Source organism: Melanaphis sacchari, unplaced genomic scaffold (assembly GCF_002803265.2).
Source record: "Melanaphis sacchari strain LSU unplaced genomic scaffold, SCAv2.0 Contig28_pilon_pilon, whole genome shotgun sequence".
Taxonomy (NCBI): domain Eukaryota; kingdom Metazoa; phylum Arthropoda; class Insecta; order Hemiptera; family Aphididae; genus Melanaphis; species Melanaphis sacchari.
Window position 1 is genome coordinate 1,565,141 of NW_020271162.1, and position 17,235 is coordinate 1,582,375.

At 27.7% G+C, this 17,235-nt stretch overlaps 1 protein-coding gene across 3 annotated transcripts in view; it reads left to right on the plus strand.

Annotated features, from left to right (window-relative positions):
* The window catches only part of LOC112595680 (lysine-specific demethylase 3A-like), a 65,845-nt gene that overhangs the window by 37,860 nt on the left and 10,750 nt on the right, over nucleotides 1-17,235 (plus strand). For 2 of the 3 annotated variants that reach the window (XM_025340977.1, XM_025340978.1), the window contains exons 2-4: nucleotides 4,439-5,417; nucleotides 14,366-14,670; nucleotides 16,188-16,452. In XM_025340977.1, the coding sequence (XP_025196762.1) occupies nucleotides 4,578-5,417; nucleotides 14,366-14,670; nucleotides 16,188-16,452 (1,410 nt within the window). In that variant the 5' untranslated portion in view covers nucleotides 4,439-4,577. The remainder of the gene's footprint in view (nucleotides 1-4,438; nucleotides 5,418-14,365; nucleotides 14,671-16,187; nucleotides 16,453-17,235) is intronic. The other variant, XM_025340979.1, reaches the window with a different exon arrangement.

Below are 17,235 nucleotides of genomic sequence, written 5' to 3' on the forward strand. Positions count from 1 at the left end.
AAATATTCCCAGACATAATAATGGTATTGGCATGATAACTAACTAGCAGATAAAATAAGTTGTAAGACATAAAATGTATTTCATTTTATGATGTTAAATATATTATTTAACGAAATCAATAAGAGTCAGGATTTTTATATTTTTTCCGTATCTTCATTGAGTGTTAGTAGCCTGACGGGAATGAAAAATTAAAATGGTTCATTAAACATGATAGTGTTCAACAAATAAAGTTATTTTTAACATTTGAAAAATATTACATACATTAAAGAATATTTAGTTGTTTTAGCTCAATATTTTGTAATATTACGTATGCTTTTTATAGGAAAAAAAATATTAATTTTATAAATTTATTAAAATTTCCAATTACAATTCTTAATTTTAATTTGTAAGTAGTTATCTGAAATTTTTTTCCATAATTAATTATATTTTACCATATTTTTTAAAATGGTATACTTTTTAAGCATTTTTCTTATTATTTTCTTTGAACACAAACATCTGAACACTGACAAATCAGGAGTGAAACTATGTATATTATATTAGGACTTGAGTGTATAATATTAACATTATTGAAATTAAAAATTATTTTAGTGATGTAATAACTATAAAGTGTGTAAATTACTTTAAAAAAATAATTAAAATTATAAAAATGATAATAATAATTATAATAATTATTATTATCTCTTAAAGTGAATTCATCATAAATTAAATTACCGTATAAAATAAAAAAATACATTCAAGGTAGGTTATCTTAATCATTTTTACCTTTATCATTTTTTTCTGAATTAAAAAAATATTGTTTGCTTACATAGAAACGTATTATCAGCTTTATGCGCTTATACATATAATATATGTGTTACAATATGATAAAAATAAACTACCGATTTACTGTATAATTAATTACCTATTTCAAAAGTTTAAGTTTATTTTTAAAATGCATTGATAAGTAGTTAACTTGAGGTCCGTTGCAATATGCTTACAAAAACTTGAATTTAAAAATTGTTTTGTAGCAATTAAAAATAACGATACAGTTGATTTTTTTTCATCCAATTAATTACATAAATCTGAAATAATTATTGTTTTTTTTTTTTGTTATGAAAAAAAAAATTTTTTTAAGAAGGAGAATATACTCGTACTTGTAATTTTACTATACAGAACCCGCATTATAAATTATTAGCGTGATTAAATCATCATCGTGGGTGTATTTTTAAGTCTATATATACTCACACAAGTGTAAACCATTAAAACGTACGTTGGCATTTTGCTGACTCATAATCGCATAACCATAGATATATGTCATACCAGTAACGTAGTGAAAACAACCAATTTATATCAAACAACTGTCGTGAATTTTACTTATATACCTACAGTATGTATTGGCTTTATGATATTGGAGATTGAGGGGATATAGAACTATGCCAATGGTCTTTCACGGAACTCAAACAGGTGGTTTAGTAAACAACCCTCGGTTTAGCTGAAGAAAAACACTGTCCTTATTTTGTGTAGGTTATATTATATTATATACTCGCTCCAAAAAGGAATTGTTGTTTTCATAAGGCACAGGATTTGGTTCGGTGGGTTGCCGCAAGATGTTTCTTTTTGTATACAACAAACGTATCTCTCTTTCTATATATATATATAATGCTAGTTTTGTTTATATTTTTGAACAGAGATACTGGGTCGAGTAACGAATTCTCGTGTTTTCTGTTCGATAAATATTTTGCTTTGTGTTGTCGATTACTGACCATGCTCACCGATACCGGTTAGGCCTGCAGGTGTGTCTAAAATTCGGAGAAGTATTTTTAAATTATACTGCAGTAAGTTAAAATAGGCATACTTAACCTCTTTTTATATTTTAATACTTTTCGATTTTCATTATTTACTTATTATTAATTGTCAAATAGTACAGTAATCACAAATTAATTGCCATGTTAGTTGAATTAATTTTATCACTAGCTAATTGTTTTATAAATCAAAGAAATTTTCATGCAAATGACATATTACGTATTCAGTTGAATTTGCATTAAATTAATTTCTAAATATTTGGTTGTTTTAAATTTGGACATAGTTATTTGCTTGAGAACAGTTATTTATTTATAAACGGTTCGGAAAACATTTTTTTATGCAGCGAAAGTAATTCAAAAGTTTTATATTAAACACCTTTCTTGGAAAGTCTATACATTTATTGTTATGGGTAGTTGATTTTCTTTAATTATTCTAACAAAAAATTCGAATTAAATAAAAGCAATTATATTAATTGTGTGTCCTTTAACTTGATTAGAAATTGTTCGTAAAATAAACTAAGTTTTTAAGTTATAAGATGTTAATTATTTTTTGAAATAGGCTTCAATGCAAAATTGTCACGAATTCGTTATACTTCCATTGTAAATTAATTTAACTGTAATAATCTAACAATAGGTTTAACTTAAATAAAGTTTTTATTGTATAGATAGATACTTTAAATTTGAATTGCGTTTAATAAACTTTATGTGCTTCACTTTAAATTTATTAGCTTAGGAATCAGTAACCACTTATTTTAAATATTTTAAAAATACTGCTTAATTAATATTGTTTGAAATTAATACATCATACAGTTTTATCTATTAAATAAGTAATAACATAATAATATTAACATTTGCTTTAATTATAAATTTGTGTTTGAATTTATGCCGTCAATACTGCAATAACGCGTATTGAACGCCGAATCAGACACTATTTTAATTAAGTTTTGTTTAATAAGACATTGTATAGGTTTGTACAATGGGGCCAGTACACTATCATAATAAGCAGGTACTATACTCGTACATTACATTTTGTTTGTATTTACGTGTTCGCTCGTTTTAAGTTTTAACTATACTGACAAAATATAATTTATAGTTCTTAACGGTAATATTACCTATATAGCTTTATGCCTGTTGCCTTTACCTCTATAATATTAAACACAAATTGATTATAATGACAACAGCAGATTAGATATGTTATATAGTGTAATATACTATTTATGTATACGTCATAAAATATTATTATATATATATATATATTATAATTTATATATATTTTAGTATTATGTTATCGTGTCTACTTTATAATAATGCAACTGGTGTAATGACCTTTTATCACTTTAGCGTATTTAATAATTTCTGTGAATGTCTTAACTGTTTTAAGTAAATGGAGATTTCATACTAATAATTACGGTACAGTTTATTTTAATATTTTTAACGCAACAAAAGTAGTTAGTTATACAATAAAAATGAATACTTTAAATGATTTGAATACATTTAATAAGACAAAGCGAGTTTTTCCCCCATCTATAAATTTTAGGTGATATAAGTGCAACAATAATATATAAAGATCTTCGACTGTCGGGATTTCTTTCTGTATACATATAAAAAAAAATTATACATTATATAAACAGTCGATGCCGCCAAAAATAATTATTTTCTTAATAGTTTTTAAGATAATAATTATTTTGTAGGTAATTTATATTATAGCGCATACCCTCTTAAGTGTCTTAGACTACTACCCTAATACATAAAGTATTACTGTATAATTAAAATATGTCATTATATAATGACTTGCAGATGCGGGAATATGTGCAGAGATGAGTCGTTAGATGACTATCGTTTATCCAATTCATATAGTATTTATTTATTATTATTGAATGTTTGTTTTTGTCTCGGGAACCATTAAAAAGTATAAAATTTTATGGTAGGGTCGAATTCATTTAAGTACACGTTTTCGTATATTTTTATTGAAGTATTAGCGCACACAGACTAAACATCTTTCGTGATGATAATAACAGTAATAATAATAGTATTGTTTGGGAATCGTGATATACACTACGTATAATATGGTCGTAAATCATCGTGCAGGTATTATATTTTATGAGGAATTCTATATGATCTGTGTAATATAATACTTTAAAAGGTTTAATCGAATATAGGTACCTATATATATATATATATATATATATTAAGTATTATTTTGGTTTTACAATATAGAGTTAATTCTCTGGAAGAAACCTATACGCGGGTATACCTTTGCAGGTATTTCGAAGTCCGTTAAAAGGGCTAAAACGGGGAGATTTGTAATTATAAATTAACGGAATTTTTCTGAAAACTGAAAGTCAGATCTATATAATATAATGCTTATATTTTTATCCGGTTGAAACGTATTAAACTTTTTAAATACCAATATGAAAGAGGATATATAGGTTAGGGGCTTGACAAATCTAATTTGTCATGGTTAGAGGTACCTACTCCAGATAATGTGTGTGCGTTTCGGTCGCCGACGAGAACCCAACTTTTCGCGTATCATTAATTTAATAATAATTGTTATACATAGCTCAGCGTCATGTATAACATACTTGTAATAATATTACGATATTTTGAGACAAATGTATATGTAATTGAATATCGATGTGTGGTGATGTTGTTTGCAGTGCGTCGTGCCATCGGCAAATTTGGCTAGGGCAAAGTGTAGAAAATCGTACAAAGACGTCAGGACACGGAGAACCTCTGGCGTGGGCAGGTCCCGTCGATAATGCTTATGGGAATGTGCACTGGGCACCACCACATTACATGGACGAAGATTTGGGCGGTATTCGGAGCGCAGTCGGTGGCGGTACAGAAGACGCCGCCGCCGCCGCCACTACTAACGGCGACAAAACCAAAAGGATACCGCTGCCACCGCCGCCGCTGCACCATTTTCAACAGCAGCAGCAGCAACAACAGCAACATATGCAGCAACAACAACTACAAATGTATCAGCAACAGAATCATCAACACCATCCGCAACAACAGCCACAACAACTCCATCATCACCAACAGCAACAACGGCACGATCAGTTACGACATCATCAGATGCAACAGCAACAACAGCAACAGCCACAGCAACAGCAACTACAACAACAGCAGCAGCAGCAGCAGCAGCAGCAACTACAACAACAACAACAACAACAACAGCAGCAGCAGCAGCAACACCAGCTGCAAAAATACCAACAATATCGCAACCGTCATCACCAGTATCCAGCCGTAGTGGCCAATAGCTCGGCCGTCAATTCCACCACGTCCATCAACTCAGCCACCGCCGTGGCCATCACTACCACGGTTACCACGACCGCTGTCGTCGTCAACTCGGCACCATTTCCGTCGAAGCTACAACAGTCCTTGTCCAACAACGTGCTGCACACCATGGCCGCTGTGGCCACGCCGTTTGCCGAGACCGCCGACCGGTCTGATTCCGGTCTCAGTTCGTCGCGCACGCTCAACTCGGGCGACGAACGGTCCGGATCGCATTCCAGCGCGTTCAGCGGTTCCGACGACCATGCGGCCGCCGCGTCGCCGTCCAACGAACAACATCAAACGCCGCCGTCTCCGTTCAACAATATACCCGTCTGGAGAGATCCTCACATGCTGCAGGTACGTGTGTGCGTTTGTGTGTGTGTGTGCGTGTGTGTGTGTGTGTATGTGTGTTTGCGTTTGTGTTTGCGTGTTTTAGTGCTTGTGCGATGGTGCGATGGTGCTTGAGTGATGGCATGCTTGTTTGTTTTTTGTGTCGCATAACACCCCTATCGTCGTAAGCGAGGACGTGATTGGGTTCTTTATTCGAATGCACCGAAAAAATGCATTCGTACCATATTATATATTATATTATCATATTGTCACGCGCGCATACACAAATCGACGATGATTGGATCGAAAACATTATTTGTTTTGTATGTTAAAAGCTACATTTGATAATAAGATTTTTCAAATCTAAAAATTTAGAGAAAAAAAACTGTCCGTGAAAAACATTTTTTTTTTTTTTTTTCAAAGTAAATATAACTCAAAACTGCAATTACGTATAGGGGAGCGTTAACGGCGTAAAGTGTTACAATGTGCGAAAAACGTTTAAGTGCTGTATTATGATGTTTTAGATTGGTAGTCCATTTAGGTAATATTATAGAGTTCCAAATCATGTCGGTATATTCTCGTAAAACTATACATAATAGATTTCGTATATTAAGAATAATAAAAATAAACGATTTCATTTACATATTTCACTATACATTTACGTAAAACCGAAAAAACAGCTAAATGCCATGTAAGTGATTGTAATTTTAAAATATTAAATAAGTATGAAAATCTATTAAACACGTTTCGAAACGGTTCAAAAACGAATCGTGTACAAACGTGAACTGTTATTGAAAACGGTTTATAAATTTAAGATATTATATAGGTACCTACTGTAACTGTATTGACAAATCAGTTACAATAATGCTGTCGATAGAATTTTTTTTTTTGTCATTTGATCTTAGAATATTATAACTAATTACTATTAATTAATATTTATTGGATACAAAATATTATGTTAATAAAGTAAATAGTCAAATTATACGAAATAAATCAGTTAAAAATTTTATTTAAAAAGTTTACGCAGATATTTTAACTTGAAATAACGTTCGATTATAAATGATCATTAATATATTATTATCTGCAGTAATGTGCGTACCTAATTTGAGTAATTTCGTTGACCGAAAAAAAAAATGCAGACGGGTGATATGGCAACACAATCTGAAGTGAAGAGAGCGTTTCGACCGTAACGAAATATATCCAAATAATAAATTATTAGATAGATCGTATTTTGTGCTTATCGTACACTATCATTAAAAGGACGTCGCAATGGTAGGAACTAGTTGCGAATTTGACATACTGCTACAAGCACAGTCTAGTTTCAATTTGTGTGGCTGATTTTTTGTACAAATAAATGGTAGTAGGTACCTACTTATAATATTTTATCTATGGATTTTGATGAAAAATTAAATAAGTAAAACATAACCTAATAATATACCTATTAAATATTATGTGCTACCTACGCTTTAATGATATATTTTTTTCTTAAATAATAAGACGCGTAACGCTTATTGATGATAAAAAATTTTTAAACAACAAGCCAATTAAATTACATTTTATGTTATTTTCTTTGCATATTAGTAGCGCGCTACTTATAGTATAGTGTTATACGATATTAATTAATTGATGTATATTGTGATTTTAGTCGACGGAAAACTTTGACGTCACTGCAGTTGTTTCTAAGTTTATTATTTTTCTATATAGGTAACTTTTGTCTCGCAAAAGCAATAAATTCAATTTACGTCTTATACAAATTATTACGAATGCACAGCATATTCTCAAAAAGAAACACATTCCATTCTTTTTTGCCTTACAAAACATTAATAGTTGACCTATAGAAGCTGATTGTATACATCTACGTAATAGAATTTTTTTTTTTTATTATCGATTTATAATAATTAGTATATATTATTTTTATCACTACAGAACATTGTATGCAATAACAGTGGTTTCGTATGAGACGTTTTCTTTAATAATATTAATAATGTTACTTGTTTGTTATCGCACCGCTACCAGGCGACCGTCAGTCTTGCTCAGACATTTTTTATATGTATCGTAACAAAGTTTCAAACTAAGGTAAATAATAATAATAATTAATCTTTCCCAACAATTATTAATTGTAGCATCGATAATTAATATATTCTAAAATTACACGTGGATAAAATAAAATAAAAAAGTTAGCCATTTTTTTTAGCGATCCTTTTATAATAATTTATTTACTGTTGGACATTTTATTTACATATTATTATGTTTTAACGATAATAATTTGTATGTTTTCGTTATAAAAACTAAGACGCAATGCCATTATTTAAAATATTTTGATGAATAATTTGTTAAAATTAATTTTTAACAACATATTTATAGAACGTTTTTAAATTAATTTGAAAAAATACATTTGACACGGTTGACCACTTGACTTGGTCGACACAATAATTCGATATTTTCATTTCAGAGTATAATTTCCCTTTTCCATAAATAATTTACTGCGTACTAGACTTTTCTTAATGTAATAATTTGTCAATAAACCAAAATACAAAGAAATATCGATGTTAAACTGAGAATTTTGAAATGAAATACTACCAACCAACGGTTACCGGGTATTACCATTATACACTATGTACTTAACGGTTGCAGAACGATAACAATGTTTTAATAACAAATACTTCGAAACTCTAATATATCATATTATATTTCATAAACTTTAAATAGTTATAAAATGTTATGTACCACAGCTGATAATTTGCTTTGCATGTTTTATCCCATTGGTGTCTACATATATTACATATAAGTAGATAATATAAGATATCGATGTGATGACCAACTGCAGCTCATCAGTCGAAAGGCTTTTTCCCGCATGTGATTCCCTTTGTAACACGTAAACGACCTTTCTGTTTGTTTTTATACGTATAATCGTATATTATATTGTAATAATTAATGTGACTTATGCTTACGTTCTGTAAGCAATAGATTTAACATTTTTAACAGGTTTAATGGTTTATTTTATTCTTGTTCATTTCGACCAGATAATATCCGACCATCGCGGATAGTGTTCATGCACGACATCATTTATACGTGTTTAATAAAACGGACATAACATTTAAAATTTGTTCTTACGAATTTTGTGTTTTAAATATTATTATGACTAAAAATAATTAAAATACTCTATGTATTTCTCTTTAGTGTTAGTATTATTATTTTCTTATTTAATGACAAAATTTAAAATAGTATCATAAACTTACAGTTTTCCATTAAAATTTCAACTAAAATAACAAATAGAAAAATATAATTTCATTATATTAGTGATTGTTTAAAAAAATATTATTTTAGAACTTGATAAGAAATACATTTTTTTGTACTTATATTTTATGTTGAGTTTTGAAATTTTGATCATTTAAAATAAAATAAAAATTGTTTCTTTTATAAAATTAAACCAAATATATATTTTTTTTTTTTTATTTGTAGGTCAATAAATAATGAAACTGCATCTTAAATTATTTTTAACTATTTACAAGCGATAATAATATTATATATAGGTATATATTGTATAATATTTATAGTTCTGTTCCGTTTATCGTACGTCCCAAGTCCAGTATTTGAGTTTTAGTTCACAACTGTTATTTTGATATATAATAACTTATTTATAAAAATAAATATATTTATATACAGAGTGATTTAAAATTTATGTTATAGCCATTTTATTATTTAAGTATTTATAATAGAGAAAACAATTTAACACAAAAGTTTTTTTTTTATTAAAAAAATCTAAAACAATTAGTAATTTTTATATTCTTTTCAATATTTTTGATAAAGGGGTTCAAGGATAACTTAAGAAATTCAAATGGGAACCTATTTTAATGAGAAAAATATTTTTCAGAGTATTTCGATACATAAAATCGAATTTTGAATGAATAATTTATGAGATAAGTATTTAAAGTTTTGATAAGCAGAGTAAAGTAGGATGGGGATACCTTGCAATATGTTGGTCTATTATTCCACTCACTTAAGCTTTAAATAATTCTTATTCCTTTTAAATTACTCGTTAAAATTTCGATTTTTTTATGTATCGAACTACTCCAAAAATATCTTTACATTATAATTATAAAAAAAGTATTGATTCCAATTTGAATTTCTCAAGTTGGCCACCAAAATTCAAAAATTGTAAAAAAATTAATTACTAATCATTTTAGATATTTAGCTGTAATATAAATTTTGAATTGCCCTGTATATTTGCTTATTTAATTTATTTATTTGGTAAATGGCTATTGCTTGTTACTATCTACCTATTTAATTTGTCTTGTTGATTTTAATTAATCAATAAATGCATTTTAATATTAATATTATTTTTTTTTAATGATAAATCTATTATGTGAGTTTAACAAATATATTTTCTTTTGATTGCAAAGTTCATAATAAAATACAAAGAATAATATTTTGTTATAAAGCAATGAATCTGATACCTATTTCAAATAATTATTGTTTTCTAAAATAATTTTTAATTACAGATTATTAAAGTTTGTTTTTAAATTAAGAAATTTTTATCAGTTTAGGAGTGAGATTAGTTGTTTGTGTTTAAGTTGTACTACAAGTGATTGCGAGTAGAAAACTTCTTTTAAACCAGTGATGTCCAACTCGCGGCCCGCGGGCGGCCACTCGTGGCCTGCGAAGGTATTCTATATATGGCTCATTACAAACTTTTGAAATAATATTTTAATAACATTTTCAATGTGTACCTACAATGTGTACCTTAATTTGTAATCTTTTCAATAAAGATATCTTTTATTAGAGATAAGAAAACAAGTCCAATATATACCCTTATGTATTATATATACCTATTATGTGAAACTAAATTATATTATAACGTATAAGATTAAGATTTAGATTATTCGTACTTTTATATTTGGTAGCCCGGTCGAAAATTATCAAAGTTTGGCGTTTGCCAAAGTGACAAACCGAAGAAAAAGGTTGGTCTTCACTGTTTTAAACTATAACTGTAGGACCTATTGTATGATATTGTTCATCAATAAAGTAATTTATAAAATACCTTATCAAAAAAGATATGTATTCTAGTATAATTAATAAATATTAATATTTATTGCTTATTTTTTATTTATTTTTTTTTTTTTGGGGAAAATTCGATCTTATTTTATAAGTGCGGGTTTATTATAATGAGCATTATAAAAAGTAAAAATGTAAATTATATTCATTAATTAGTACATCAATTGTAATGTGTTGTAATTTATGTTCTAATAACTAATAAGTAATAATTTGATACTCAAAATTAATAATAAATTAATATCAAGAAATTATGCCCCTCCTTTATAATAAAAAATAAAATAATTATTAAAATATAAGTTTTTGTGAGAAGAGGCATAGTTTAAAAAATACTTAAATTTGAATTTTATTGTTGAAATATAATATTTTGGAAATTATGTCTAGTTTAAAGGCAAAATTTAAAAATAATTTAATTTTTGTCAAAGCTTTCTCCAAAAGGTATAAAATTAATATTTCTTCTCGTTAAAGTTAATTAATGGTATCTATGCGTAATAATAGGCTGCAAATTATTACTCAGCCCTTAAGCTTTTATAAGGCATTTCTATTTTTATTTTCATTAATAGAGACGTATTAAATTATATATTTGTTAATTTATTATCACTTTTAGTTAACCATTATCCAATGTTAAAAAATAAATAAATAAAAAAATAACTAACTTGTAAATAATATCATTTTATTTGTATAGTAATAAATAATAATTTAGTCTTCTGGTTTGATTTTAATTCTCTTACTTCGTGATAAACCGAATATCGAAAATCCAATATTATATAATATTGCATTTATAGTCTCCTTTTATTAAGCAGAAATGTCTCAGTTTGTCATTTTTATTTCATCGTTTTAATCCGAAGTAGAGTTTGCACTATAACTTATATGTAACATTTATATGTACACATAAATAAAATGCGATTTAATGGAATACAATTTAATTAAAATGATTTTTTTCTGTGTTAAATATAATTTGGTTGCTTTATGAGCCACAATGTCAAATCAACTGTTTACTTTTCAATAATTTTCATTCTGACAGTATAAATACTACTAAACAGATAACGAAATAAACGCTGATTAATCGGACTTCAGTCCAAAAATCTTTGGCCATTCAATAAATTATAGGTGATTGTCAGCAGATTATTATATAGGTATGTAATATTATACAGATCTGAATATGAAATATTTATTTTATGAGCATTTTTTTTATTATTATTACACAGCTTACTATTTATATAAACCTAGTACCTTTATTTTTATTGATTTCAAATATTTGCGTCTGACTTTATGTTTGTTATAAACAGAAAAATAAAATGAATAAATAATACTTTATATTGTTATTAGCTTTTGGTCCATACGCGTTTAAAAGTCTATATGTTTATAAGTATAGTTATTAAAAGTCGTTATTCCTTTAAAAGTTTCGTTCGAGAATATCAAATAATATTCTTTATCGACACTCCTCTTTTTATCGTTCATACAGTTCTGTAATATTAAACTCAACTCTGTGAAAAATACGTATTTTTCAAACTATTTTAATATAAATTGACTTTTAGATAGACGAAAAAAATGTATCTCAAATTCGATCAAAACTCATGATTTAAAAATGTGATATAACCTGGTAGTTTGTGTAGTATGTACCTACCTACGTTATACATGCGCTGAGAGTTCATAAAAGTAACATATTCGACGACACTTTTGGGAAGTAGTGTCCTAAAAGTGTACATTGTATTATTATTATATATTCAAGCTACAATAAACCGCGCCGAGTGGGTATATTGTATATTATATTTTTTTAAACTTGTTATTATCGATGTTTGTTTTGGTGGAAAACATAATAGCACCTATACACGGATAATGATTATAGTAATAAAATAAACAACTATACGAGTATACCTCGCCGGGTTGTCATAAACTCTCGTCGGGTCATAAATGAAAATACGAACTAGGTACCTATCTCGCCAGCGACGTGATAAGTCAGCGCAACGTGTGGGTTCCGAGTGCAACCCTCTACAATAATATAGTACTTAACAGTCAGTCGCACAGGGCAACATTTTATCACACGTCACGTTTATATTATTTTAAAACATAATTATTCCATCAATATTACGTTTCAGAATATAGGTGTTGTGTACATAGACTACTTTGATGTATGATAGTCATTCATTATATTATTACGCGTTACGTGTCATTTAAATAGGTGACGTATTTATATTATTGGGAGCGTGTTATGGGTAGGGTTTGAAAAATTGAACGAAACATACCATTTTAAAACCTTTCATTATTTTCACCTTATGATTTATCAGTAAATTGTTTATACGAAATATTATGTTATTCGCGTATAAGCATAGACACATAGTCTTCTTTCTATCCCAACCCGATTATAGTGTCCAAAGTTTATGTCGGATTTAATTCACATCATTATCAAACTCAAAGATTACCCAAACGCCCTTGGTTGTAGATAGTATAATATAATATAAATGTATTTATATACCTTTTTTAAATATATTAATATGAAGCGTTATGTTCGTTTTACTAAAATATTTAAACTTTTTTAAAAAAATATCAATATTCGTGCAGCAGTTTTTTTGAATACATACGCCATTTATTAAAATTTGTTTTTCATTAGATAATAAGGATTTTAAAAATAATTCAGATCGTCAATTTGTAATTCATTAAAATATTATGTTTTTCGTAATGGACAATCAGTGCAACTAATAATATTGAACTTCGTGGGTAAACATTATTATCGGAATTCCGCGTACCTAAATGATCATAATAGGGTCTCGAATTATCCACATTTGGTGTAAATCCCGTATATTATATATGTAATAAATATATAATAGATAACTAATAATCAAAAGTAAAAGTCCATTTTATCGACCAAGGTGATCCTATACAGAAGATATGTATAGTTAATCATTTGGTATATTTATAAAATTTGATAGATATCGCCTGCTACAATTACAATTTTATTACAAGATAACATTATTACCTGCTACGCGAATGTCAAAACTACTATAAATAACATAATATGATTAGCTTTGAATCAATCGTTTTTATATATAATATATATACATAGATTTGTTATTAATGCATTCATATGTTGTTAAAGTGTTTAAATTAATAATTATTTTTGCATGGTTTTTAGATACTTAAACACATTAGGTGGGTTGCATAACGTACATTTTTATTTGCATCTATTTGCATTACAATAATTATAATTTGTATTTCTACACTTGAGCATGTCTCAATCAAAAGAATTCTATCGCTATCAATTTAATATTTATCGTCGGCCAACGATCATTGAACGATGGTTGGTGACTTAATGTTTGAAATTGACATATTTATAATATTATATTATAATTATTAATAGTTGCATATTAGAATAATCTTTGTCCACTATAGTTTGATTTTACAAGCTATTATTATGTTCCGGGTACACACACAGTAAAATAGTGAACAAAACAAAGTTTTATCTACCTCGACTTTGATTGGGAAATCTTAATTGTTTTAAGAAAAAAAAACTTATTGTCTTTGTGTATCTGACATTAACTCTCAAAAAGCTTTCACAATATCTAAATTTTGTTTTATTTATTTCTATTGGAATTTAATTTAGTTTTTATTTGTATTATACCATTGATTTTAGAATATTTAGTATTTTAGTATATTTTAAAATCTATGATAATACGTGTACGTATTTCACGTATATTGAACATTAATGTTACCATGTGCGCCCTATCGTTAGTAAAATACGATAATAATTGTCAAGATATTAGCCATTTTATATCGTTAACCTGTCGTCAAAATGAAATTGAATATTACGTACTTATCTTTCAAGGTGCACATAGGTATTGCTGCCGCATATCAATCGTTTGAAATAATATTATAATATTGTGTTTTCGTTTGCCGCTATTCACTTGCTATATTGTGCTTTCCAGTCGCCGAATGGTCCCATAAGACACGTGGACAGCGTTCAGCACCAGAGCCTTTTCATGTCGAACACGGCGCAAATGCCACAGATGATGTTGCCATATCAGCCTTTTCCTCCGCCGTCTGTTGGACCACCGCCACCGATGCCACCTCAGGCACCAACACCTTCTGTGATGCAGCCGGCCCTAGGCGCAGCCGGAATGCTGTGGAAACCACCAACCGTTGCCGTGGCAAACGCCAACAATAATTCTACAGCAGCCAACAGTTATTACCACCAACATCGCCCTAATGAACAGTACAAACCAAATAGCAGGTAAAACACGGGTGTATAATAAATAATATTGTTTCAAATATGAGCACAATACTAGTTTATCAGTTTTCTAATCAACTTATTTATTAATTAGTAAAATAATACGTTATGTTATAATCATATTTATACATTTTTAAATTTTACATTAGGTTAGTTTTCTTCTTTTTTTTTTTTTTTTTAACCACATTGTATATAACAATTTTTAATAGGTTAAATTGGTTATTTAACCAAATAAATATTCCCTGCATAATGATTATAATTTAGTTATTACTAATGTTTAATTTTACTAATAATTTCCTAAATTAAAATAGTTATATGTAAGGTAGGGATAGATTGTATTTTTAATAATATATTAAGTTATTCAAAGAATTTAAAGTTACAAATTCACAATGTATGTGACACTTGTTATTGTATTTAAATAAAACTTACTGAGTTAAGATAATATTTTTACTTTAAACTATTTATTTAAAAAAAAAAAAAAAAAAAAAAACGATTAGAGTAATAGAAAAACTATTGTTTTAAAAACATTTTTAATGAGTGCGAACGGTGTAAAACTTACTTCAAAACGTTTCGACTAATATGTTAATCATGATATTGTTACCATTGTTTTGTGATAATATAATCAGTAGGGGCACCGTCGTTTGAGATTTTCAGTAATTGTATGCCATAATAATAATTTTGTACCGAGGTCTAAATTATAATAGAAGAATAAGTATTAAGTTTCCACGATGTTGGTGAATTATAAAAAAATAATGAACATATAGTTTCTTGTAAATTAAGTTACTTAATTTCATTTTAATTTAAAATTTAAATGCGCTTATACATTTTTTTTGGTTTCAGTAAGGACTATTTATGAGGAATTCTGTATTATTTTTTAAGCCTTAGTCATAATAATACAACATTTAATAATTATTAGAGATTATTTAATTTATTTTTTGCAAGCTTTCGTGATTTTAAAGAATTTTATCAAAATTCAAATTTCATATGTTTTTAAAAATAAATTGTGTCTATGTATTTTTAAATATTTTTACATAATTACAAGAACAATTTATATGAGAGATTTTAGATTACATTTTCAAGCTTTTTGATCATTGAGAGATTTATAGAAATAAAACTAAAAAAATACACGTGATTGTAAAATCAATAAATTTATTATTCCGCTCATGAATCTGAAATAAAATACGTATGAACTTATAACTCGAGCATGAAATAAAGCAATTTACAACGACGGGTTGATCGAGTTTATTTTGTAAAGTTGAAGAACGTGAATCTGTTTACGAAAAGAAGTTTGTAAACACTGAAATGTACACATGACAAATATATGAAATATATTATAATATCTCGCTGTATAGTTGTCAGGTATAATAATTGTCGTCTGTACACTATATCAAATAAAGTATATCGTACATACGACATAAAAAAAACATGCTATAACCTGCTCCGATTTTCATATAACGAGCTTGTCTGTACGAGTATATTGTGTTGTCTATCATATATCGTTTTTTTCCTTTTTGTCGCAGAGGAAATGCGGAAAAGGACGTTTACAAAGAAATGAAAAGAGCTAAACAACCGCAGTACGTGCCAGGCTCTGCTGGCGGTGGCAAAAGCAGGAGTGGAGGTGTGCCCATCGAAAATGGTTCAAATAACGAATATGGGCAGGTGGAAATCGAACGGATGATAAACCGTCACCAGAGAGGCAATCGCGAACATACCGAAAAGCAACAAGCCGAGGCAGCTGTCCATCAGCATTTCGAGGAGAGTTTGAAACTTGCTCAGCAACAAAGAGTAAGAGTTTTCGATTAATCATTTTTCAGTTATTTTTTTTTTTATACATAATTTCTTTACAGTTAGGTTTATTGTTATACTCATATTTTCACAACACTTTATTAATTCTCTGAAGATTATTCTTCAGACTAATATTATGAAAAAGTTTTGTTAAAATTGCGAAAACCTATATCTATATTTTCTATTATTTCTTTATTTTTTGATTTTCTTCAGACTTGTGTAAAATTAAACAATAGCAATAAAATATTAAATTATACTTTTTATCCACCAGTGCACAGTATCTTAATAAATACTATAAAAATATAATCATGAAAATATATGGAAAAATACTAACGTACAAACAATTTTTGCTAATAAAAAAATGTTGATTGTTCAAACTTTTATAAGGAAAATAAAGTGCGTCATGGACCATCACAAACGGTTTTAAGCTGGATAGTATAAATTATGAATATAAAAAGTTAAAACAAATATATATTATATATATATTTATTTTATGTGTTGGTTTGTATTTAAGAGGTACTAATATAAAAAAATATAGCACTTTTGTGTTTAACAGTTCCAATTTTTCTTCAATAACTTTTAATAATAGAGTGATTTGATTTATTATCAAAATTAAAGGTAAGAATATTGTTTGTATTTTCTTTTGGGGTTTTTTTACATTTTATATTTTAAGCAAATTAAAAGTGCTTGTATAAAATATTATAATTTAAATTTCTTATAACTCGCTTTAAATTTTAAATATCGTAAAAACTCCATTACAATACACAGATAATGTTCTTAATT